The sequence below is a fragment of the Dermacentor variabilis genome, chromosome 6 (assembly GCF_050947875.1).
Source record: "Dermacentor variabilis isolate Ectoservices chromosome 6, ASM5094787v1, whole genome shotgun sequence".
Classification (NCBI taxonomy): domain Eukaryota; kingdom Metazoa; phylum Arthropoda; class Arachnida; order Ixodida; family Ixodidae; genus Dermacentor; species Dermacentor variabilis.
The window spans coordinates 18,703,322-18,729,320 of record NC_134573.1 but is presented as its reverse complement, the minus strand read 5'-3'; the positions used below and the strand labels follow the sequence as shown (position 1 = coordinate 18,729,320).

Below are 25,999 nucleotides of genomic sequence, written 5' to 3'. Positions count from 1 at the left end.
CTCTTGGAACCAAACGCCTAGGAATTTTTGCTCAGGTGTTTGCTGAATAATCTCGGTTCCATACGTCATATGCATGTCATGTTGGTCGCGTTTATTCGGAGGAGAAAAAATGATATGCAGTCGACTCCCGTTAATACGAAGTTCACGGGGACCGCAAAAAACTTCAAATTAAACGAACTTCCAATTAAGCACAAAACACAAAAAACAGCACTTTATTTGTGGCGAAATCGAGTATTTTCTCTAAGAAAAATAGTCGGTCATCTTGCTTTGTTTCTTCTTGCCGAATCGCGCTGCTGAAAGCAAGTTCTGCAGGCTGTAGATGAGGCGGAATGCTTCTTCCGCGTTACCTTCAGCGGCAAAGAAGCGCTCCGCAAGAGCAAGGCCCGCGGCTACATCGGCAGCCTTAGGTTGCGGCTCGCCTTCAACGTCATCGTCGCTTTCCTGGGTCGCTTCCTGGGGCCGAATAATCTCTACAATTTCGCTATCTGTCAGCGCACCGCACGTTTCGACCGCCTTGTCTACGGCGACGTAATCTTCAAAATTGACGTCCCCGAGAGCATCACCAAAATCAGTGCCGTCAAGCTCGCTTGTTGACGCTTCCTCCGCTGAAATTTCGGTGGCATCCTCCGAAGAAGCTGCCACAAAACCGCAAGCCCTGAAGCAGTTTGCAATTGTTTCTTGCTTCACACGATCCCATGCTCGTGCCAACATGTGGATGGCACTAGGCAGGCTCACCTCGTACTTTGTGGAGCTATCCATACACAAAATCATGCGCTCGAGGAGGTGCCGCCTGTACAGGACTTTAACATTCTTGATGATGCCTTGGTCCATTGGCTGCAAAACAGCCGTTGTGTTTGCAGGCAAAAATGCGAGGCGTATTGGACTCAAGGCTGGCACATTCAGGTGAGCACTGCAGTGATCGACAAGGAACAACACCTTGCGGTTCGAAGCAGCAAACTTGCGGTCCAATTTGCTTATCCAGCTCTTGAAGATTTCGGCCGTCATCCACGCTTTCTTGTTCGCCTCATAGTCCACAGGCAGCGTCTTCACGCCTTTAAAACATCTCGGCTTCGCGGCTTTCCCGATCACAAGTAACCGACATCGTTCCGTGCCAGTCATGTTTGCCGCGATCAGCACCGACACTCTCTCCTTGCTGCGTTTGCCCCCAGCACAGTCGTCGTCCTTGAATGTCAGGGTCTTCTCTGGTAGAAGCCGATAGAAGAGTGCAGTCTCATCTGCACTGAAGATGTCTTCCGGTCTGTATTCGGCGAGATATTCACGCAGCTTTCCGTCCTTCCACGTGGCGCATGTTTCCTGGTTAACAGACGCCTTTTCACCACACACGCTCTTGAAAACCAGGTCATGGCGATCTTTAAAGCACGTCAGCCATCCATCTGACGAAACGAAGTCATTGATCCCCAACATTGCTGCAAGCGTTCGGGCTTTCATCGCAACGATGTCTCCGCTGAGAGGAAGTTTGTTGCTCCTGGCCTCCCTAATCCAAACCAGCAGAGCCTTCTCCAACTCTGGGTAAGCGCCGGTGCGCATTCGCTTCCGAGAAGTCTTGAACTTGTCGTTCTCAAATGCATCAATTATTGTGCGCTTGTTCTTGATGTAGTTAGAGAGCGCGTTTGGCTTGATCCCGTACTTCCGCGCTATGTCTTGTTTGGCGGCACCTCCCTTCTCAACTTCCTTCAAAACCTCGACTTTCGTTGCCAGGTCGAGCATGCGATAAGAGCCACGGTTTGCCATGGCTATAAACTACGCGACTAGGTACAGCCAATTCCGAATCACTCGTGGAACAACCTAGCCTACGAGCTTCCCGCACAAAGGCCCTCGACCAACACACGCGCCTCGACATACGCTGCGCACGCTGCAAGACTAATCTCGCACAATCTCGCCACTGCCAGTATGCAGCACTGCGTGCACCTATGGCACCCGTGTGGCCTCCGCGATCAGTTCCAACCACGCGCGGCAGCCGCTCGTGGCCTCCGGCGGGAGCCGCTTCGCCTCCCGCCAGAGTTGATCACGGAGGCCACGGCAGCCATAGCAATGAATAATCGCGCCGCTCCAAGAAGGATGGCATTGCGGGTGGCTGCGGTGGCGATGACACCAACGCGGAGCACGGAACTGTTGCAACACTTGAAAAATTGCACATTCTACCAAAGAATGATGGTCACCTCGAGGATCCCGGCTGAAAATTAACTTCCACTTAAACAATATTACTGGATGAGGACTTCGAATTATCGAGCGATTTCTTCTATAGGATTACATGCAAAACTGACGGGACCAGCACTTCACTTCTAATTAACCGAAAATTCCAATTAAGCGGCTTCGAATTATCGGGAGTCGACTGTATTTAGTTTTAGAGGCATTTAATTGTAGACAATTATCATTTAGCCATTTGGATAGGTGTTGTGGATAATGATTAGTCTTTTCTTGAAGTTCACATTTCGTCCGTGAAGTAAAAAATATGTTAGTATCGTCCGCAAACATTACTTTGTCAAGGGTGTTGTCAATCTGAGTTATGCCATAATGTATAACAAAAACAGGGTAGGACCTAATACTGATCCTTGGGGTACTCCATTTGTTACATTTAACGATGTCAAGGAATAATTATTAACATCTGTAAATTGGAAGCGTTTCTCAAGATAGCTGGTTATTAATTTCAGTGACATGGCACGTATTCCATAACACTGCAGTTTTAGAAGTAGAATATCATGATTCACTGAATCAAATGCTTTCCACAAATCTAGAAAGAGCCCTAAAGTAAAATCCTTATTTTCAATACCTTGAATAATTTTCTCCTTTGCACGAAGTAGTGCCTGTTCAGTTGACTTGTGTTTTTGAAATCCAAATTGCGAACTAGATATGATATTATATTTCTCTAAGAACATTGTTATGCAATCATTAATTGCCCGCTCAAAGACTTTTGATAAAACAGGTAATACCAATATTGGCCGATAATTTGTAAGGCCGTTTTTGTCTCCGGATTTGTGTATCGGAACAACCCTTCTATTTTCAGTTGGTCAGGGAAGATACCACTATCGAACATTAAGTTAATAATATAGGTGAGAATGTTTTTTAGTAATTTGAAAATATACATTGCTGGCTCAGCCCTAAATTCGTCATAACCAGCGGCGACATTTTTTATTCTGTTAAGTAACTCTACAGTCTCTTGCGGGGAGACATGATACAAAACAAACGAATTTGGTAAAGAACTGATGTGTCTTGTTGGTTGTTGGCTGCCTATAACTGCTCTATCTGACTTCCCCGATTGTATAAAGTACTCAGTGAAGGTCTTAGCCAAACACTGCCCTGCTATCGCATTTCCATTTATCTCTATCTCTTGTACGCTGGTTATTGCATTGTTTCTGCTTGTCAATCTGTTTACTGTTTCCCATATCTTTTTTACATTAGTTTGATGGCGAAGAAACAAACTTTCATAATAATTTTCTTTTGCTTTCTTTAGATCTGAAGTTAGTTTATTTCGAAGCTTCTTGAACTCCTTAAATTGGTTTAAATCGCACGTACTAATAAAAGTGTGATACATCTTGTTTTTTTCTCTTGTTCTGTATAGTGCAGGGTTAGTCCAAGTTTTTCTCATTGCTTTCTTATTCAGGATTATTGCTTTCATGCCAGGATATGTGGTGCGTGCCCAGTTGCTGGAGCAATTACAAATCGGGGCCAAAAAATCATGCGTTCCTGTTTCCGCAAGATCAGTGAGAGAATATTGGGTGCCAGTGCTAAGGCAAAGAAGAGAAAAGCTGGAGTTCTGTGGAATAAGGCAGCTGTTTCTTTGTAAATAGTTGCACGAATGTTTTGTATCTCCATTGCTAAAATAATTTGAGGTGTTGTAAATATGTGGACTGCGCTGCTGTATGTAATAATGCTTCGAAAGCGAAATTATTCGTTTAGAGTCTAGTCTAGACTGGAATAAATACATGTGTCCCGAACGTGAAAAAGGACAAAGCAGTGAAGTTTTCATGAGATATGTGTTATGGTGCAGTGCTAACATATTGTTGAAGAACTTTTGTGGTTGCTTGAATGGCAAACTCTTTGAGGCCGACGATAAATCAAGGCAAAGAAGCTACTCTGAAGAGGGCAGCACTGTGACTTTTCAATATAAGCCGTGCTCCCTCTCATCATTTACCCGAAATTCTTTCTAAATTCTAAGGTTGAACCATTTCATATATTATGGGCAGGCTTTATAATAATGCAGCGTGTAAATACTTTCGCTTAAATAAAATTGGAACGACCTCTGTTCTCTGCAGGCCATCTGCTCAACTATGCCTAAAGAAAAAACAATAACTGCGCTCTGGTTAACGTTGCCCATAAGGGCCCGATCCCTTCATTCAACCCATATTCCTGTGCACGCCGGCAGCTTCTTCTCCATGACGTCACTCGATCACCAAGCGCTCAGGGCCTTCTGTTGTCTAGGTGGTGTTGGTGTGCTCCCCACATCCTCCTCCCCTTAAGAAGCCCCCCCCCCCCCCCCCCCGTACGTTGATGCTGGCAGCTAGGTACACCCGTTTGCAAAAGTTCCCGCCAAGGTTCGTGACCAAAGAAGCGTTGCATGCGTCGGCTTGAGCATCGGGCTGGCAGTGCTGTATCCCTCAGCTGGCAGATACTTGATGCCGACTCGAAGGTGCCTTGCCGGTGGCACTGCTCGGACTTCCGAGGCAGGATTGTAGTCCGAGCTCGAAGGTGGTTCTCCGTGCCGCGCCCCAGGTGTCAGCTGCGCAAGCCAGGAGGTCGCCTGCTGGGTGCTGGCTCGTGTTGCTGCAAGGCCAGCGTAGCGCCGTCCACACCGCAGGTGTGTCAGTTGTGCCCGCAAGTACTGCAGGCAGTTCGCACGGCCGTGTCTTGTTTCCTGGTCCTGAAAATTCTGTTAGTCCACTAAACAGAATGACATTGTGATAAACAGCATGACTGGCCGGATCTGAAAACACCGTCGATGCCCGTTACAAAGAGAATGGTCGCGCGCATCATTGATTCCCAGCACAGGATAATCACCGCACTGGCCCTCGCAAGTCTGGTCAATGCACACATGCAAACGTGTTGAATTGTTCACTCCGCATTCCCGTCGTGGCCTTTGTGGTTACTTGAATACTGGGACGACGACTCGTCATCAATACTCGGCGCTCTGCTGTCGCTAGACGTTTACTTCCCAGCAGGAACTAACAAGGTGCCAGAATGGCGCAGCTGTGTGATCACGTGGCTGCATGGCCCGCACTTATGAATGTTCCTGGCAGTCATCGGGCTACGCAAATATAGCAGTCAGATGATCAGATCACTTCCGCCTGCTACGCAAGTTGTAGCGCGGCTGTGGACTTCGAGTGAGCAGTGCCTAGTGCTCACTCGAAGTCATACCCTGCGAAGCCGCACTTATCGGAGGCCCAAGCCGAAGGAGATTGCTCGAGCTCTCGCGAGTTGGCCCATTGGTTATCGCGAGAGAAAGTAGCATAGCTGCCAGGACTATTCCTAGTGGCTTGTCTCGGTGAGAGCCTTTGTTCTCGCAGCGACGTGCTATAGGTGCCCGTCTGTATTTTTGTCCTTGACGCAGGAGTCCTTTGATTCCTGCAAACCCGCGCAAATGGGCATTTGTGCAGTGTTGGGTGCCGTCGCAGACAATAAACAGTTTCTGCCATATCAGGGCATGTTCTCTTGCGTGCGTAGCGCTCAGTAGCCCCTTGTGGTCTGAGCTTGCGCACAGCAGTACGCTAGAGGCAGTGGCTGACACGGCCCTGTGGCTCGCTAAGCTCGAACCCATGGTGGTCGATACTCCTGTGAGAACCGAACACCCCCACAAGTGTTCTAGTAAAGCTAGTTGGACAGCTAGGCATTCGCTCTCTTCAACACATTCACTTCATTCATTGTTTTTCACAATGTTTTACATGAGGCATCTTTTTCAATTAGGTGAACAGGTGCTTTACAGAATAATATTAAATACTTGATGTTCTCGTTTCATGTTGCTGTAGAGAACGCTGGCCTAGAGTCCACATTTTGTAAACTCAACAAAACTTACTGAAAGACTGAAATATTTTTATTGGTTCTGAAGCTGTGCGCATTTCATGATTCCGAAGATGCAACAAATGTGGTGAAACTAAATTTCAATGGACAGAATTAATTTCTGCCCAAAAGGGTAAAAACAATGCGACAAAGGGCACAAGAATAGAACTGCTAGGTAGAGTGCTGGTCCTGCAGGGTTTCTGCTGTGTTGAGCTGTGTAAAGCTGTTGTTTCACAGGTATGGTGTTTCCTAAGTGTACTGGAACTTTCTTATATGGCCACCCCTCATGTTCTGCAGATTTACCTGCTTTGAGGTGCTGAGCTGAAGAGGAGGTAATTTGTTGACGTGATGCCTGTGAGGACATGATTCTGCAGAAATAAGTGTTGTGCACTATCATCAGTGAACTGATGTCTTATTTCCTTTTGTTCACCTGCATCACAGTGGCTGTGGCATTTCACTACTGAGCTCCAGGTCGCAATTCCCAGCTGTGGCATTCAATAGGAGCAGAACATGCTCATGTTTGGTGCTGCTCACCAATCAATTCCAGGTGGCCAGAATTTATCTGGAGCGTGCCACTGTGGTCACAATTTCAGGGCATTGAACCCCCACAGTTATTTTTCTCAGTCACCCGTGATGTTCCTTCCGTGCAGGTCATGGACTCTGCAGAGACACTGGATGACCTTGAGCCATCGCACTGCAGTGTGCTCTTTACGTACGCTGTGGGCATGTCCCTCGTGGCTGCTGCTGTCTGCCTTCTGCTGTGGAATGAGGTAGTGCTGACTGGGCAACCTCTAGTGGGCTGTAACACTGCAGTGTGTGCATGCATCTTCATCCAGTTTGCCAACCCTGTTTGTCTGTCCACATCTAACCATTTCCCTGCCAGCTTGGGTCACTCAGTAGTTCGTGGCCTAATGGATAGAGCATTAGGCTGCTGTGCTGAGGAAACCCCGTTCAAAACAACTTGGGTCACTGGGTGGATGACAATTGGTATGTGGCACTGTTCAATGTCAAAGAAATCATTTAAAATTTTGCTGGGGCTGGACGGATTCAAACCCGTTTCATATATATTCGAACAATCTTTTCTGAACATATTTAGAAACATGCTATGCACAGACTTCGTGGTGCAACCACTGGACGGCACAATGTGTCCAGAGGAAACCTGGCTTCGAGCTCGCCACGCACGTGACATGTTTCAGAGGTAACGATGCAGTGTGTCACTACACTGCTTCAATGCTAATCAGCATTCATCATGAACTAGGTTCCCGCAAACAGTTTGAGTAGCATAATTAGTTTTTAATAAGCATAAGATATGTATACTAAGTAAAATATTACTGTGACACAGGGTTTGCACCATTAGTCTACCTGCCTGTCCGTTCAAGGGGGGACGTGGTAATTGAAGTGGTCAAATTGACCAAATTTTCAATTTTCTGATTTTTTTTGTTTTTTTTTTTTGCGATCCACGTACCTTTATTTACCCTGTAGTGAAATACTATAACAAAATACATGGTAGTCATCGAGAAAACAGTGCTTTCCTGGAGTGCTGTCATCAAAAATTGGGAAGAAATTGGGCTTCAGAAGGCGCTGTTGCACCGCAGATCCCTCGACTATCCGTTGACGCAGCGCCGCCGCCTTGGTATCATCATAAAGAGGAGCGACCAAAGCTCAAAACAGCTGCATGATGCGTTTCTCCACAGAAGAACAAAGCAGCAAACGCGAGTGAAAAGAAGGCAAAAGCGGCATGGCGATTCGGCACAGCAGTCACGTGGGGCACACGGTGCGCTCCTGTTGGCTGTTGTAGATTTGAAGTGCTGACGAACCTCTCTCGCACGCATTTGCGCAGCAGTGAGCTGCGCATTCCGAGCAATATGACCGATGATTGTGATAGCTTAACTCTTTCGCTACCGCGCCTATTAAAATCGATCACCAGTGATCGATGCTTTAGATAGCCGATTTCTGCATGTTGGAGCCATTTCATATCCACTTAAGGTCATACTGAACTTTCAGAATCAGTTTAAATTTTCACACTCCGGTGACGTGATTTTTCACGGACCGTTTTGCGAACTAATGCACTTATGTCGTAGTGAAAAGAGGCATGGCTGTTACTTTCTGCCACGCTTGAGAAAAAAGCATGCCGCTACGATTCCGCTGCACTAACATAAAAATTTTGCAATCAAATGACTCCCAGTAAGTCAAGAATTAAATCATATTGCCGGCTTTGCCATCCCAAAGTACTGAGTGGTGATAATTAACCAAAGATAATGCCAGCTGTTCCCTACTGAGCTTTGGTTTGAAGTTGGAGTCGTTTTATTCCTTCAAAGTGTATTTCAGGAGGTCCACCACATGTCCAACACATTTTCAAACAGTTTCCAAGAGTATCGGTTTCGCTTCTCACGTAAAACACAGGCAAGGAGCACTGCCAGTGTCACTGCGCAGTTCTGAAAAGCCGCTCCCGTGGCGTTGTCCAGCGCAGTAGCGTCGCAAGCAAAGCGTTGTGCTCGAAACTATGCTGCACCCGCACTTCAATTTAGTCATGAGGACTCGAGTTATGATTCCGAAGATGACAGCAAAGCAGATTCAAGCTCTGACGGTGACTATGATTTGAGTCGGCATGGGACATCTGCAGTTGTTCACCGGCAAGTTCTGTTAGGGGCTTGAGCGGTCTCCTTCCTTGTGCGCACTTATCTGCCGATATTTTTGTAGGACCTGAGAGCTCTGTTGATTATCTTCACAGTGCATACTGTGCTTGGTTATGATGTGCTGCCATCAACAGCAAAGAAACTTCTGTATGCGCCAAGAAGGCTGCCCATAGCACATTTCGGCCCATCACTATGGTTCAGCACAAGACAGTTTACAGTGGCGTGGGATTTCATTCTACTCTTCTCTGCAGAGGTGATAAAAACAATCTGCAAAAATGCAAACAGATATGCTTGGATAGATAATCTTGTAGTAGCCCAGCTACGCTGAGAGCGATTGTTCCTGGAAGAGGTGCATGACTCCAGACGAACTGGTGAAGTACATTCACCCATAATATATTGTGGGGCGCGTGAGCATGTGGCGAAACGGCCTTCCACGCCTTCTAGCGGTGCACCCCTTTTGTCGAGACCGACGCCTGCACGCATGTGCATCCCTCCAGGACCACTAGCGTGCATGTTTCCGCACTTCCTTCTTGTGTGCCAGCGATAACCGAGTGCAGCCACAAGGTTCCCCTCTTGCGATTCACGCTGTAGCGGCTACAATGGGTAAAACTTCGTTTATATAACATAAATCAAGAGTTCATTTTCGTCTTGCTTGTCTCCTTCTACAGGAGTGCGTTTTCTGCCACGCTGTTCTGCGAAAGAACGCCCCGTTTGTAAAAAGAATGAAACAACGAAGATTGGCCACAAAAAGGCGCAGTGCAGAAAAAAAAAACCAAATGACTTCTTGCATTCGCCACCGGGCCCTATGTGTCCGCACTCGTGACTCGACAAAAAGCGCCCACAGCGGTGTGCGCAAGCTCATGCTTCACATAGTTTTGCTCATTGAAGGTGCCACAGCACCAATAGCAAGAGGGGCACCTCGCGGCTACATTCGCATATCGCTGACGTGCAAGGAGGAAGTGCGGAAACATGCACTCTTGCAGTTCCAGAGGGACGCACAGGCGTGCAGGCGTTGGTCTCCAGAATAGGGGTGCGCCACTACAAGGTGCGGAGGACCGTTTCGCCACGCACTCGAGTGCCCCGCAATATTTTTTGTGCGTGTACGTTCGTCGAACTTCTCATCGGACCATCCTCAGAAGATGCTGAAAAGAGGGAACTGCAGAATGTGTTACGACGACTGCATAGTTGAACAAAAACCAGACATTTTGTGGGAAAAGTGTGGAGTGCACCTATGCTTCACGAAATCCAGAAACTGCTTCACCGCATGCTATGAGCAATGAACTGGTCTTAGTTTCTTTTTTGTATCCAAAAAACGGTGGTGTACTGAGCATTTAGCTTTACAGGCACTACTCCTGGGTTATTTATCTTTGAAATGTGTATTCGGAATTTCCTTTTATATTAATGTTTTTGTAGATATCATGTTTTATTTATTTTTGCTTTCATCAACTGGCAGCAAAAATGGTGCTTTCTAGAATTTTTATGTTTTTTGAAAGAGCATTTCATTATGCACAATATGCTGTGCTGCAATATGTGGTGGAATATTATTTGTAATGGTAAATAATTTTTTTCCGAGGCCTATAAAAAAAGACCATTTTCTCACAGTAACGAAAGAGTTAACACACGTGTTCTGTGATAAGCCCCAAAGGAAGCAAGTTCCGAATGGCCCATGCATACAGAAGACCATGAAAGGCGTGGAACAGAGGGAGAAAACCACTCGTAGAAATGGATGCCGCCGACCGTGTCGACGAGGCACGACCGGCACACGTAGGTGACCAAGAAAGCGCATCCACGTGTGGCGCTGATGCGACCGAGGGCTATGGCTACAGTGTGTCCGCATGTAGTCGTGACGGCAACATGACTACGGCAAGAGCAGAAGTTTTCGCATCAAATATTCAGCTGCGAATTTCAGCTCCAGCTCTCACTAATGAAGAGGCAGCGCAATGAGAGGAGACAAGATCGGATGTTTTGAATGCGCTGACATCCATCTCTGCACGACGCATGGATGCACAATGCATCAAAAAGACTACTAAGCGCACGAAAAAGGTAAAGAAAATGTTTCCTCACAGGCAAAGGACTACATGCCAGGCGGGTTTTAGGTACTCAAAGTAAAGATTTATATGTTTACAACCAACGAAACTTTGAGCTCCGTTTTCTCAGCGTTCATTTTCTGTGCAGTTGCTTTCAGTCATCCCGCTGCCATTTCACAATGAATGAACACAAAATCATTCTGTCTTTTGCACTTAGATCCTGAAACATTGATGAATGCAGTAAAGCTGTCCCCCCCCCCCCCCATTTTTATCTTCACTGCATAAAAAAATTTTCTTTTAAAGTCATTAGTAAGACAATATGCATAGGAAAGTTCAAAAAAAGTATTTATGCTCATTTTGGCAGTTAAAAAATAAACATATAGCTTTATTGCACAGAATGGGCCTTTGCGAACATGCTGATGTGAAAATTCTGGTGAACTTATGTGCAATTAACTAATTATTTTTGGGGTGACCATTAGAGGCTGTCAAGTGTTATAATGTGAAAACTATAACGGATAGCACAAAATTGATTTCGGTTGTGATATCAGCATAACAAAACACACCTGCATGCCAAATTTCATCAATTTATTCCTATAAATAAAAACAACTTTTCATCGCCAAGTTGCCAATCGCCAATTGGTTGTAAAGGGACACTAAAGGCAAATACTAAGTCAATGTGGACTGTTTAAATACCATTCCACAAACCTCGCAATGCTTGTTTCGTGCCAAGAAAAGACTTAATTTACAAGAAAATTGCATCCGAAGGGTCCGAATACTCGTTTTGAAATTCAAATCTCCTGCCATCCAGCTGGGGAGTGGTGAGGTTGCATAAGCCATCACCACCCTTTGCTGCCATCAGTGAGTAAAACAGTGCCCGACAGACGGCAGCGCTGAGCCAAGACAGAGCGGTGGATTTGCCGCTGCATTCTTTTTGGTCAAGTGGCATTGACCATTCGGGCATCCCGCGACAACACATGGAGTTTGAATTCTCTACTATTTGCAGTTTGTGCGAATTTCTCGAGCCAGCAAAACAAATTTCAATTAGCTTTTTCGAAAGATGAAATAGAATTAGACAAGTAGCATTTTATTTCGTCTTATAATACAATACAAGGATGTTTTTTGCAATGAGTGGTTGAGTACTAGAGACAAAATTTAACTGAGGAGTGCTTTCGTCATCATGCAGTCAGTTGAATGTTCCGAGGGAGTCTCTAATCATGTCCTGCATTTACCTCAATTTCTCGATTATTAAGGCTCTGTTTGTGATAATATTGACTTCTCAAAGATTCTCGAGCACTGATCTGTCACTTTAGCTTGACTTAATATTTGCCTTTAGTGTCCTCTTAAGTTGCTGTGTGCATTATGGGAAACCACGGGGAAGGCGGGAGATGGAAATTTAAGACAATGAGCAAAATGAGAACAAGGTGAAAAAGGAGCCAATGTTCCAGGAGGTGCCAAAAAGGAGCCAACGAGCCTACCTGTCCGAGCAATGCTGACCATGCACTGGCCAAGCTCGGAGCCGGTCTGCAAACCCATATCCAGAAAACTAAAGGCAGCAATTGATGGAGGTGCGGTTGCTGTTCGTCGAACTGATGACGATCCTCCGCCGCTGCCGAAGACGCCAGAAAGACTATCTCGACAACACATCAACGAGACAGCGCTATCCCGACAAAACCTAGAAGCAAAGACTACGCCGACAAAAGAAGACCTGACGACGCGACATTCCAGCTACAGGTCAGCATGACGCAGCCGTGATCCGTCGCCAAAACCAAACTGCAACGCACGAGAGAGAACCACTGACCTTGACTTGCTTCTTGATGGTCACACAGTCATCGCTTTAGCCGGTTACTCAGTTATGAGGGGACCCATCGCTGCCCAGTTGAAGGAAGTTAAGACTCCATGGGAAGGCCCTCGAGTTCGGACAGCTGGAGGACGCCTAATAACACCGACTGGGATCTGCACAGCAAGAATTACCGTTCGTGACCAGACTTACCTTGCCACCTTTGTTATCCTCCAACAGTGTTCACGAGGTGTCATTCTCGTCATGAACTTCCTGAACCAACACAGCGCAATCATCGACCTGAAGTCGAAGTCGATAACGCTATCTGAATATCAAGCGATACAGCCAGAGAGCCTTCGTAGTCGCCATGCCTTGAGTGTGCTAGAAGATCAAGTAAGCATCTCGTCTCGCTTCAGCATTGTCATTTTCATCAGCACTGATACACCTGCACACGATACAAAGACTGCTTTTCGACGTCATCGAGGATTCAGCAAATGCCATTTGCAAAGCATTGCATATAAACCGAAGAGTGTGCTCAAGTAACTGCTGAGCCCTTATTGACTTTCGATGTGAGAACATCAAGCTATTAGACAACAAGTTGACAAAATGCTGCACGACGACATCATCCAGCTGTCAAGAAGCCTGTGGGCCTCTCCTGTAGCCTTGATGAAAAAAAGGACGGAACCCTACGTTTCTGCGTCGATTATCGTTGACTGAACAATATCACGAAAAGGATATATACCCCCTCCCACGGATAGACGACACATTAGATCGGCTATGCAACGCTAAATACTTCTCGTCGACGGACCTCAGGTCTGGCTACTGGCAAATAGAAGTCGACGAGGGAGATCGCGAAAGACTGCCTTCACCATGCTAGACGGCCTCTGTGAGTTCGTGGTTATGCCATTTGGGCTGTGCTCGGTGCCTGCAACGTTCCAGCACATGATGGACACGGTTTTAGCAGGATTTAAATGGCAAGCATGTCTTGTTTACTTGGATGCCATTGTCGTCTTTGCCAGAGATTTCGACAATCACCTTAGGTGGCTTGCGACAGTGCTAGAGGCAATCGAAACAATCACAATATTATATGGAAGCTTGCCAAAAAAACCAGGAAAGAGAAAATTGGTATACAATGTATCACGTCTGACAATGGCACGATAACAAATGATGAATTGAAAGCCACTGCTTTCAACGATTATTTCAGGTCCGCCTTTTCCGTTAATTCACCGATGAGCAATATCCCTTTACCGTCCTGCGCCTCAGTTCTTCAGGAAATGCCCGATATCACTTTATCAATTCATGGTATTTTTCAAATCCTTACCAGCCTAGACACAAATAAAGCGACAGGTCCTGATGGCATACCCAATCGCGTGCTGAAAGAATGCGCTAGTTCTCTTAGCAATCTTCTTCATACAATATATATGACGTCATTATCCGAAGGAATCGTGCCGGACGAATGGAAGTTTGCTCATGTGGTTCCTGTTCATAAGAAAGGACCAAAAAATAATTTAGAACAATATCGCCCAATTTCCCTCCTATGCGGCGCTTCGAAAATTATGGAACACATCGTATACAGCAACCTAATAAGGCATTTGAATTCGCAAAACTTTTTTTACACAGAACAACATGGCTTTCGCGCCGGATTTTCTTGTGACACACAGTTAACGGAATTTTCTTTTGACATAACGACTGCATTAGATCAAGGTACTAGCGTTGACTGTTTGTTTTTAGATTTCAAAAAAGCATTCGATCGGGTACGGCATGATTGTATAATTCACAAGCTTCAGCACTTAAAAATTCCCGCTGACCTAATGAACTGGTTAATTAACTACTTCGTAAACCGCAGACAGATAACAGTGGTAAATGGATGTTGCTCATCAGCTGTTCCGGTCACGTCAGGAGTACCGCAGGGGTCTGTTCTGGGGCCGTTATTATTTCTTATTTTTATTAACGATATAGCGAAGAACATCCAGTCGAACCTACGATTGTACGCAGATGACTGCGTTGTTTATCGAGCGGTAAACAATCCAAATGACAGCAAAATCCTTCAAGATGACCTTAATAAAATTTCTAACTGGTGTACCACTTGGTGCATGGCCCTAAATGAATCAAAATGCAACTACGTGTGCTTTTCTAGAAAAAAAACTGACGTTTCCCATTCTTACAGGCTAAATAATTCGACCATTTCGAACGTAACAGGGGCCAAGTACCTCGGCGTTCACTTCTCAAGCGATCTTACTTGGCATGATCACATTGCAGAGATTGCCGCGAAAGGGAATAACACACTAATGTTCTTGGCTCGAAATTTTCATCCCTGTCCTCTGGCAACCAAAAAGTTATTATACACGACATACGTAAGGCCTATTCTTGAATACGCGTGCACGATATGGGACCCTTATCAGGACAACCTTAAGTACATCTTAGAGCGCGTGCAAAACCGAGCGGCACGCTTTATCACTGGGAGCTATCGCAGATGTAGTAGCGTCACACAAATGAAAACACGCCTAGCGCTTACGACGTTAGCCGAACGCCGGCGCTGCTTGCGTCTCAAATTTTTTCATAAGATATTTTACAACAATACTGGCATTAATAAATCAAAATACATGCTTAACCCGCATTACACATCCCATCGCCGTGAACACCCATTAAAAGTAAGGCCAATGAAGTCAAGAACGAACTTGTTAAAGTATTCTTTTTTTCCAAAAACCATCAATGAATGGAATGCTCTGCCTCAGGATACCGTTTCTAAAACATCAAATTCAGCCTTTTTCGAAGAACTGCTTGACATGTGATCATTTCGCGTGTTTCGATGTTTTTTCTTTTTTTCTTTTTTTTTTTCCGCGTTTCCTTGCCTACTATATGTATTTCTGAGTGTAGATGTGTTCATATGTTCATGTATGCCCATGTATGTGTGTATGTATGTACATATAGTCCATTTCTTTTTTTTTTTTTTTCTCCTTTATGTTTTGGCATAGTTATGCTGTCTGCACTGCATTATTCGTCACCGTGTTATGTAACCATATTTACAACTGTTTAACATGTGTATTACTTCCCCCCCACTGTAATGCTCTCCGAGCGAATGTGGGACTGTATAATAAATAAAAAAATAAATAAATGTGTGCCTACTACACGCACTTTGTCAAGGACTTTTCATGCATCGCTGAGCTGCTGACACATCTAATCAAATCCGATGTCGAGTTCAAGTGGGAACTCTGCAGGCTGAAGCATTTCAAGAACTCAAACGACGCATGCAGTTGCTGCCGGTACTTGCACACTTCGACGAGGACGCCGGTACAGAAATCCACACTGATGCCAGTAGCCTTAGCCTCGGTGCCGTTCTAGTCCAAAGGAAAGACGGACTTGAACAGGTGATAGCTTATGCTAGCCGGTCGCTGTCAAAAGCGGAAGGCAATTATTCTACTACCAGAAAAGGAATGCCTCTCCATCATTTGGGTTACAGCAAAATTCTGCCCTTACATATATGGCAGGCCATTCAAAGTTGTCAGCGGCCATCACATGTTGTGTTGGCTAGCAAACTTAAAGGACCCTTCAGGACCGCTTGTGTGGTGGAGCCTCAGACTGTAAGAATATGATATCACTGTAATCTACAAGTCCGGACGCAAACACTCTGATGCCGACTGCCTGTCACACGCCCCCATTGACCCACCACCACAAGACGATGAGGATGACAACGCCTTCCATGGAATAATAAGCGCGGAAAACTTCGCTGAACAGCAACGGGCAGACCCAGAACTAAAAGGCCTCATTAAGTGCTTGGAAGGGAACATCGATGTTGTCCCGAGGGTATTTAAGTGAGGATAATCTTCATTTTCACTTCAAAAGAACCTACTTGTGAAGAAGACCTTCTTACCACTCCGCGCCAGCTACCTTCTTGTTGTTTCGTCAGCGCTGCGTCCAGAAGTACTGCACGCCCTACATGACGATCCAACCACTGGGCACCTTGGATTCTCCTGGACGCTGTCGAGGATACAGGAAAGGTATTACTAGCTGCATCTGACCGCTGACATTGCCCGTTACATCAAGACATGCCGAGACTGTCAGGGACGCAAGACACCACCGACAAGGCCAGCAGGATTACTACAGCCAATCGAACCTCCTTGCAGACCATTTCAGCAGATCGGGATGGATTTGTTGGGACAGTTTCCGACCTCAACATCCGGAAATAAGTGGATCGTTTCGGCAACAGACTATCTCACCCGCTTCGCTGAAACTAAAGCTCTACCGAAAGGCAGCACAGCCAAAGTCGTGAAATTTTTCGTTGAGAACATCCTGCTGCAAGATGCTGCCCCAGAAGTCCTCATCACTGACAGAGAAACGGCATTTACAGCAGAGCTCACCCAAGCCATTCTACAATACAGCCAGACAAGCCACAGGAAGACAACAGCCTACCACCCACAGACGAATGGTCTTACGGAGCGCCTGAACAAGACCCTTGCAAAAACGCTAGCAATATACGTCAACGTCGAGCACAAGGCGTGTGATGCGGTCCTGCCATACGTAACCTTCGCTTACAACACGGCGGTGCCAGAAACAACACAGATCATGCCATTCAAGCTGGTTTACAGCAGGAACTGTACGACGACCCTCAATGCCATGTTGCCACACGTCACTGACGAAGAGAATCTTGACGTTGGCACCTATCACCAGTGTGCCGAAGAAGCCTGGCAGCTCACGCACCTGCCGATCAAGAACCAGCAAAGGACTTACACCCGACGCTACAACCTACGACGACGCTATGTCCAATACCAGCCTGGCCACCATGTTTGGGTTTGGACCTCGATACGCCGATGAGGACTCAGCAAGAAGCTTTTACACCACTATTTCGGACCCTACAACATTATCCGCTGCATTGGCGCACTCGAATATGAAGTCGTGCCAGATGGCATTTCTCTATCACAGCGCCAACACTCACGACCTGAAATAGTCCATACTCCTTAAGCCGTTCTACCAGCGCTAAAGAACTTTTCGATTTTGCATGGCGGAACTTTGGGCTATCTTTCTTAAGCTACGCTACTTTGGACTTTGCTTCTTTGCTGCTTTGTTACTCTTGTTTAACAACTGTCCTTCTCGGTTTTTGTTCTCCTGTTATGTTTGTAGCATTGGGACGATGCTTTTTGTGAGGGGGACATTGACACGTGGACTTATTTATCTTTTTCGGGTGAGTGCTTTTCACCATCTAACAAATGTTATCGCTCAGCGCTGGATGCGCCTGCATGTATTGGTAGTTTCTGGAATGTTACGGATGGTTCTATCCGCTGCCTGTTATCACCAAACCTTGTGTAATCTGATGGCATGTATGCGCAACACGAATAGTGTAGAACTTTCTGGAGGACATGCGGGCACCAGCGATTTCTCTGGAACGTTCGATGGCTCGTGTATAAAAGCACTTGGCTGGCAGATCAGATTTCGTCGATCACTGACTGTGTTTGCTGCTATCGTTCTGCTTTAAGTGTAGCTTGTTTTTGTGGGCACAGGTCCGCACAACAAAAGTTAGTTTTATCTTTTGCAGTATTGCTACTGTGTTCTTTACCATCACTACTATGTGACAATATACCACCTAGCACTCAGTGTCGTGCTGCATTGCAATTCTTTATGAAAAAGTTTGTTGCTTGTTCGTATGCTACAATGCATGTATTGAAACACAATACTGTGGCCCCTCCATTCACGGCATACACATTTGTGGACACGACTTACTTTTGCCATTACCTTGCAGTAGTTGCAAGGAATAGGCAATGAACATTACGCTTTGAGTAAATTGAACATTATTTTCCCTAAAGTACACCCATTTCACCTCTGAGTGAATTTTGTTGTTTCAGACGACCGCTTTGGTGAAGGCACTAGCGTGTTTGACAGGACATCTGAAGTGGGGCGTTTTGATAGTACCGTATTTACTCGCATAATGATCGCACTTTTCTGTTTAAAATATTGACGCAAACTCAGGGGTGCGATCATTACGCAAGTTCAATTTCCTGCGAAAAGAAAAAAAAAAAAATGTTTTTCATTCTACATTGCTGCGGGATGACAAGTCAACAAATAGGCGGTTGCCGCTGTATGTAGTATGTATGTAGTATGTATGTATGTAGCAAGCTGAACGCGCCGAACGCAATTTTTTTTCTTCTCGTGGGTACATTACGTGCATTGAAACAGTTTCTTTCATATCAGTAATTAATAATATCATTAATATGGGCAAGTTTGCAGCAATAACCTAGACATGTCCACTTTGAGGGGACAGAAACAAATGGGCGTGCTTAGCTGCCAGTGCCATAAAAACACATGTCGGGCATGCTGTGGAAACTGTGGCATTTGTCTTCACTGCTATCCTAATACAGCACATTTCCGCTAAGGGTGGGCAAATATCTTAGCTGTGTTACAAGCGGTGGCATATAAATAGGGTACACTTCTAACGTATCAGTGTAAACGTGACTACTATCATTGCCACTTGCGATTTGTTACGGGCCCACGATTGCAGACAATAAGAATTGAAGGGCGCCTTTGTTGTTGTTGTTGTTGTTGTTGTTGTTGACCACTACCATTATAAAGCCTACACATAATAAAGGCAAGTTTCGTTGTAGCTTTCTTTTTGTAACGGAAGTGCGGAAAGTGATGGAAGGAATGAAATGCGGCATCTGCTGAAGAATGTTTGGTGCGTGCAGACCGTCTGATTTGTCTTGAAGAGTCGTTCGCGTAGCATTCGACAGATGGTAAGCACGATCATTATTAGCTAGACTTAGGACACGACATATCGCTAGCGGCGGCAAGTTCGGGTTGCGATCATTACACGGGAAATTTAAAAAATCGAATTTTGACGACAAAATTCAGGGGTGCGATCATTATGCGAGTAAATACAGTAATTGTGAAAGATTTTTTTTCCCTTGTTGCAATGCTTCCACCCAATAATTCACCTGTGCTTGTAGTTCATTATTTTTAATGAAGGAACGTAGCATGAATGACAATACAATAAATGAATAATTAATCACTATGTAATTATGGTGGCTGTCTATAAAATGCAGAGTTTCTATGAAGTCTCCAGCACCTTGGCATAAAATTTGATGCATTTATCGACAGTCAAACGTAATTCGTATCTGGAGGGGATATCGACATCCAAACTAGGCAGAGGTAGGTAGAAAGACAGAGACTGCTTTCTTTGGCAGCATGTATCTCGCCCTCAGTGGGGAAGTAAACATGTTGAAACATTGGCGCATCCCTTGTTTCACCGCTGTTGATACACGTTGATAGTTTAACATGTATGTCTCTGTAGTAGTGAACAAATGTCATGTAGGGAAATGGAGTTGGTGTTCAGCTGCCATTGCTGTGCCTTGCTTGTGGACACTGTGTTGTTTTTTGCCTCTCAGCACAGGGCTGGTGCTCTGTCTAGAGCACTTGACCAAGCCTTGGAGCAAGTTGTGCACATTGAGGAGGGTCAAGCGGCGCCAACAAACTCGACACGCCTCATTCACATCACAGGGCAGCTCTCGTCAAGGCAGGCAAGTTTGCAAATTGTTCTGTGCATCATCTTAGAAGGACAGAGCAGTGGCACAACAGAAACATTGCTCTGTTTTTATGGCAAACACACATATTTGCTGACTAACTTGGGGCAGCATTTCTGTGGCACTATGAACAGTTTGACCTCCTCATTACACTGCACTATTGAGCATGGCGTTACCTGTAGGATTTCGAATTCCTCTAGACTATTCTCTCTTCCATTATCATCGTGGGTGCCACTGGTACTGTATAAATCTCTATAGAACTCCTCAGCCGCTTGAACTATCTCATACATATTAGTAATTGCAGCAACCGTAGCATAAGTGACTGGTGTAGTCACGACATCCTACTGGTGAACAGCCGGCAGCGCTTCCGCGACCTCTTCATGGATCACGTTACGGATATGAGACGGCAAAGTGCTGGCGGACTCCTGAGTGACGGACACCAGAGATAGCTGTCGTGCGACTTCTTCGCGGACGAAATCCTTGATTTGCGTTATCAGGGAGGCTTGTTCTGGGCCGGTGGTAGGGCTGTAGAGTGATGCCGCATTTGGTGTGGGATATCACCTTGTCAGAGCTTGCTGCTTACGCAATTCATCATAGCTCTGGCACAAGCTGATGACGTCGCCAACAATGCGCGGGTCCTTGGCCAGAAGCATTTGGAATGCGTCATCGTCGATTCCCTTCATGACGTGCTTGATCTTTTCCGCTTCCATCATGACAGCGTTCACGCGCCTACACAAATCGAGAACATCTTCTATATAGCTGGTGAATGTCTCACCCGTGTCCTGTGCGCGTGTACGCAAACGCTGCTCGACTTGGAGTTTCCTGATGGCAGGTCGGTCAAATACTTCTGTAATCGACGTCTTGAGCGCCGACCACGTTCGGATATCCCTTTCATGATTTCTGAACCAGAGACTGGCCATGCCCGCGAGGTAGAATGATACGTAAGCCAGCTTGTCCAAGTCATTCCATTTGTTGTGAACGCTCACCCGTTCGCAGGACGACAGCCACTCTTCAACATCGTTGTCGTCGGTTCCGCTGAAGATGGGAGGCTCCCGCTGGCAAATGGTGCCAGCGCAAGGGACGGGTGGTGATGGAAGAGTCTGCTGGTCGGCGTCCGGCATGGCAGAGGGTAGCGTCCGAGAACGGAGTTCCAGGATGGTAGAGTGGAACGTTACCCTGCACCTCCACCACTTATAAAGGAGGTTTATTGGGGTTCGTAGCGACCGCCGGCGCTACGATGCACCGAGCACAGTCCCCGAGCTCGAGCCTCTGCTGCACGCTTGATGCTGCCGATGCTGCTGACTGCGCGCACGTTCGTCATCTTCCTTACAATATTGCCAGCTTTGTCTCTTAACACATACATCTTATTCTTGCCTATTCCTAGTTTCTTCTTCACTGCTTTTAGGCTTCCTCCGTTCCTGAGAGCATGTTCACTTCTATCCATATTATACTTTCTTATGTCAGCTGTCTTACGCTTGTTGATTAACTTCGAAAGTTCTGCCAGTTCTATTCTAGCTGTAGGGTTAGAGGCTTTCATACATTGGCGTTTCTTGATCAGATCTTTCGTCTCCTGCGATAGCTTACCGGTATCCTGTCTAATGGAGTCACCACCGACTTCTATTGCACACTCCTTAATGATGCCCACAAGATTGTCGTTCATTGCTTCAACACTAAGGTATTCTTCTTGAGTTAAAGCCGAATACCTGTTCTGTAGCTTGATCTGGAATTCGTCTATTTGCCTCTTACCGCTAACTCATCAGTGCAACACTCAGCATGGGCTGGGTGTTCCACTGATGTGGTTGTGAAATAGAGGTGGGGTTACAGAGCTGACGTTGGTTGTAATAGATGTAATAACCAATGCCACAGACGCTGTGTTACTTAAATTAGGTTATGTTGATTGGGGCATCAGAACAGCAAACCACAGGAACTGTAAATAAACATGTATGTTGTGCCATCTGTCTTGGCACCCAGTGTGAAAAATGCAAATGCCTAAAATTATTTCTTAATAGCATCAAACAATTACAAAGTTCGATATTGCACAGTTGGGTCTGAGCAGTATTCATCGCTTTGAATGTGGCCCATTGGAACAGATACACAGCTTCACACATTTGACACAGACAGGAAGAGCAGTGCCCATCGCATTGAACAAGAAACTGAGCGCTCCCATGTGTAGGCGTGTGCATGCCACATAGTGGGTCGCCACCAGTCTATTGTTTTTTGCTAGGCAGGCATCACTCCTCATGCATTGTGCAGCAGAGTGGCGGAGTGTGTAGGCGTGGTGTTTGGCACTAGCTGGATGGAAAATGGTGCTGTGCCCTTGCAAATGACATAGTCAGACATAAGTCTTCCAATTTCATTTTTTTTTCATTCAGTTCTTATTATGCTACTTTTCAATTTTTCTGGAGCCATTTGTGCCAACTTGCTTTCATGCTGCTTGCTGAATGTTTTTCTGTGTTGGAAGAAAGGTTGGAGAGAGAAAAAACTGTGCCAGTACTCATTTGTCAACTTGAATTGCACTGTTGAATTTTCCAGGTTGCAATTGATGAGGCATATAATATCTCGGTTGCGGCTGTGAAACTGCGGCGCCTGGTGGAGGTGTACCAGTGGGTCGAGAAGAGCACATACAGGTGAGTCACTCAGTCGTGCTTGTTTCTCCTTATTATCAATGGTCCCCACACCTGTGGCAGTTTCTACAAAAAACATTGAACATTTTTGCACAGAACTTTTAAATCTGCAAGCTCGCTTGATTATAAATGCGCTGTGATGCTTATTGGAGCAGTCGAGTGATAGCCAGAAATAGAGCAGCAGCAACGATAGCTCAGCTGGACGGGTGAACTGGTCACACGACACAGGATGGTGACGGTGCTTTCTAGTGTGCCGATCTTCTGGCTCCGAGGCATGCAGTGGCAATGGAACTTTCTAGTGCTTTTCTTCTTCCTTACGATTGCCCCCTCGGCTGAAAAATGAGCCATCCTGACGACCTATGGTGACAACAAAACATTGGGCTCATAATAAGGCTTGAGCATGTCTGCATGAACAATTTCACGTCCACAGTGACGGTGGCCACTTGGTAGTGTCAGTGGCTCGACGATGTAGTTGATGGGCGAGGTTTGCGCAATGACTCGATACGGACCATCAAATTTTGGAAGCAGTTTGGAAGAGAGGCCAGGACCCATAGAGGGGACCCAGAGTCATACGAGGGATTCAGGCGGGAAGGTAGGAGCAGGTCTGCCGTCGGCACGTCGTAGCTTTTTGCAAGATTAGTCTGTGGAAGTTAGCAAGCGGGTGAGCTGCCTGCATTCCTAGGCATGCTTAGCGGTGGTGTAAACTGGAGTGTACTCTGAAGCATCTGGACAATATTGACACGTGTACTTGTTTGTCTTTATCGGGCGACACGTTTCACCACCTAACAAATGTTATCATACAGCGCAGGATCCTGCTGCATGTAGTGGAAGTTTCTGGAATGTTATCGATGCTTCTATCCACTGTCTGTTGTCGCCAAACCTTATGTTATCTGATTTCATTGCCTGACGCGGATGGTGTAGAACTTTGGAAGGCACGCGGGTCCCAACGATTAGTCTGGAACATTCGACGACTGCTGTATAAAAGCCGACGCGCTTGACCCGCTGATCAGATTTTCGACGATCGCCGACCGTGTTTGCCGCTATCGTTGTGCTATAAGTGTAGCCTGTTTTTGTGGGCACAGGTTCGCCCAATAAAAGTTAGTTTTGTCTTTCACAGTATTCCTACTGTGTTCTTTATAAGTCACTCCACGTGACATCTGGTGGACGTGCTTTTCGTTCATGTACTGGACGCCCCCGACAAGCCATGACCCAAGCCCGGACCGCAAAGACAGCACCAACGTAGTCCCAGACCATCGAGCCAGCCGCCGCCTTCAACAGCTGCCCCCGGAGCACATACTTCTACCTGACAAGACCAAGAAGATTGTGGCCAAGGCAACCCCAATGGCAGCCCCAGCGTCCCCCATCGTGCTGCAGCAGCCCAGAGAGCCTCTGACGTTCTGTGGTTCAACATTCGAGGACCCGGAAACCTGGCTTGAGACATATGAGAGGTTCGCTGCATTTAACAGCTGGAACAGCGGCGACAAACTGCGACATGTCTTCTTCACATTGGAAGATGTTGCCAGGACGTGGTTCGAGAACCGAGAAGCCATCTTAACGACCTGGGACCTTTTCCAAAGTGGCTTCCTGCAGACATTCACAAGCGTGTATGCCGAGAACGAGCCCAAGCTCTACTAGAAACCTGAGTGCAGCTGCCTAATGAGACCACCGCGATTTTTACAGAAGAAATGAGCCGTCTATTCCACCACGCCGACCCGGAAATGTCCGAGGAAAAGAAAGTCCGCCTACTGATGCGTAGTGTAAAGGAGGAACTTTTAGCCGGAATGGTACGGAGCCCACCGAAGACGGTCGACGAGTTTCTTCGCGAGGCCACCAGCATCGAGAAGACGCTGGAAATGCGGAACCGGCAATTCAACCGCCGCACGAACTCGACAAACTAGACCGCAGTTCATTCACTGGCCACCGACGACCTGCGCAAGACTATCCAAGCGGTTGTGCGAGAGGAGCTACAAAAGCTGTTCCCTTAATCACAGCCTCAAGTGGCTTCAATTGCTGACGCCGTCCGTGAGGAGCTCCAACAACTGGGAGTAGCCCCTGAATCACCGTAGCCTCAGCCGCAAGCGATGACATACACCGCTGTAGCCCGCCGTCACGTACCCCCTCTGCACCCACGGAAGGGCCCAGTGACGACACAGTTCCGTCGTCCGCCACCACCCCCGCCACCAGCATGCCAACTCATCACCCCACGCAGCATTCCAAGGAAGACTGATGTTTGGCGCGCCCCCGACCACCATCCGCTTTGCTATCACTGCGGAGAAGCCGGGCACATCTACCGTCGATGTCCATAGCGGGAGATGGGACTCCGAGGGTTCGCCGTTAATGCGCCGCGACCACAAATTGGCGAACGACCTCGCGATATCGCCGACTACCTCGCCGCCACTCAGTAGAGCCCTCAACGACCGCCCCCTTCGGCTTAACAAGGCCACTACCTGTCGCCGCAGCACCGACCATACACCGGCACAGCACGGGGCCGCTCTGCGAGCCCATATCTGGAAAACTAAAAGCAGCAACTGATGCAGGTGCGGTTGCTGTACGTTGAACTGACAACGATCCTCTGCCGTCCCTGAAGACAATGAAGAGACCATCTCGACGACATAATAACGACACGCCGCCGACCCGATGAAGTCAGGAAGCCAAGACTACACCGACAAAAGACGACTTGACGACGCGACATTCGAACTTCAGTTCAACACAACGCAGCCGTGATCCGACGCCAAGACCTAACTGCAACGTCAGATGAACCATCGGCCTCGACGTGCTTCTCGACTGCCACGCAGTTACCGCCTTAGTGGACACAGGGGCTGATTACTCCGTCATGAGTGGACACATCGCCGCCCAGTTGAAGAAAGTTAAGACTACATGGAAAGGCCCTCAAATTCGGACCGCTGGAGAACACCTCATAACGCCGACTGGAATGTGCACAGCAAGAATTGCCATTCACGACCGGGCTTACCCTGCCACCTTCGTTATACTCCAACAGTGTTCACAAGAGGTCATTCTCGGCATGGATTTTCTGAACCAACACGGTGCAATCATCGACCTGAAGTCGAAGTCAATAACGCTGCCGGATGATAAAGCAATACTGCCGGAGAGCCTTCCTAGTCACCGCACCTTGAGTGTGCTCGAAGATCAAGTGAGCATCCCACCTCGCTCCAGCATTGTTATTTCGGTCGGCTTCGAAACACCTGCTAAAGTAGAAGGCGTCATCCAAGGCGACCAGCGTCTACTGCTCGATCGCGAAATTTGCGTCGCAAGAGGAATTGCTCGACTGCACGGAGGAAACATGAAAGTGTTGCTGACAAACTTCAGCCAGGAGTTCAAGCACATCAACAAAGGCACGACGATGGCGTACATCGAGGAAATTCTGGAAACCAGCAATGCATTTGTCCTCTCGGAT

General features: G+C 46.7%; 1 protein-coding gene across 10 annotated transcripts in view; it reads left to right on the top strand.

Annotated features, from left to right (window-relative positions):
- Nucleotides 1-25,999, top strand: part of Tmem43 (Transmembrane protein 43) — a 183,924-nt gene that overhangs the window by 52,557 nt on the left and 105,368 nt on the right. For 4 of the 10 annotated variants that reach the window (XM_075694853.1, XM_075694852.1, XM_075694854.1 and 1 more), the window contains 4 exons: nt 4,732-4,816; nt 6,663-6,782; nt 19,826-19,957; nt 22,493-22,587. In XM_075694853.1, the coding sequence (XP_075550968.1) occupies nt 4,732-4,816; nt 6,663-6,782; nt 19,826-19,957; nt 22,493-22,587 (432 nt within the window). Of the gene's footprint in view, nt 1-4,731; nt 4,817-6,662; nt 6,783-19,825; nt 19,962-22,492; nt 22,588-25,999 lie in introns of all 10 variants that reach the window. The other 6 variants (XM_075694860.1, XM_075694859.1, XM_075694861.1 and 3 more) reach the window with 2 other exon arrangements.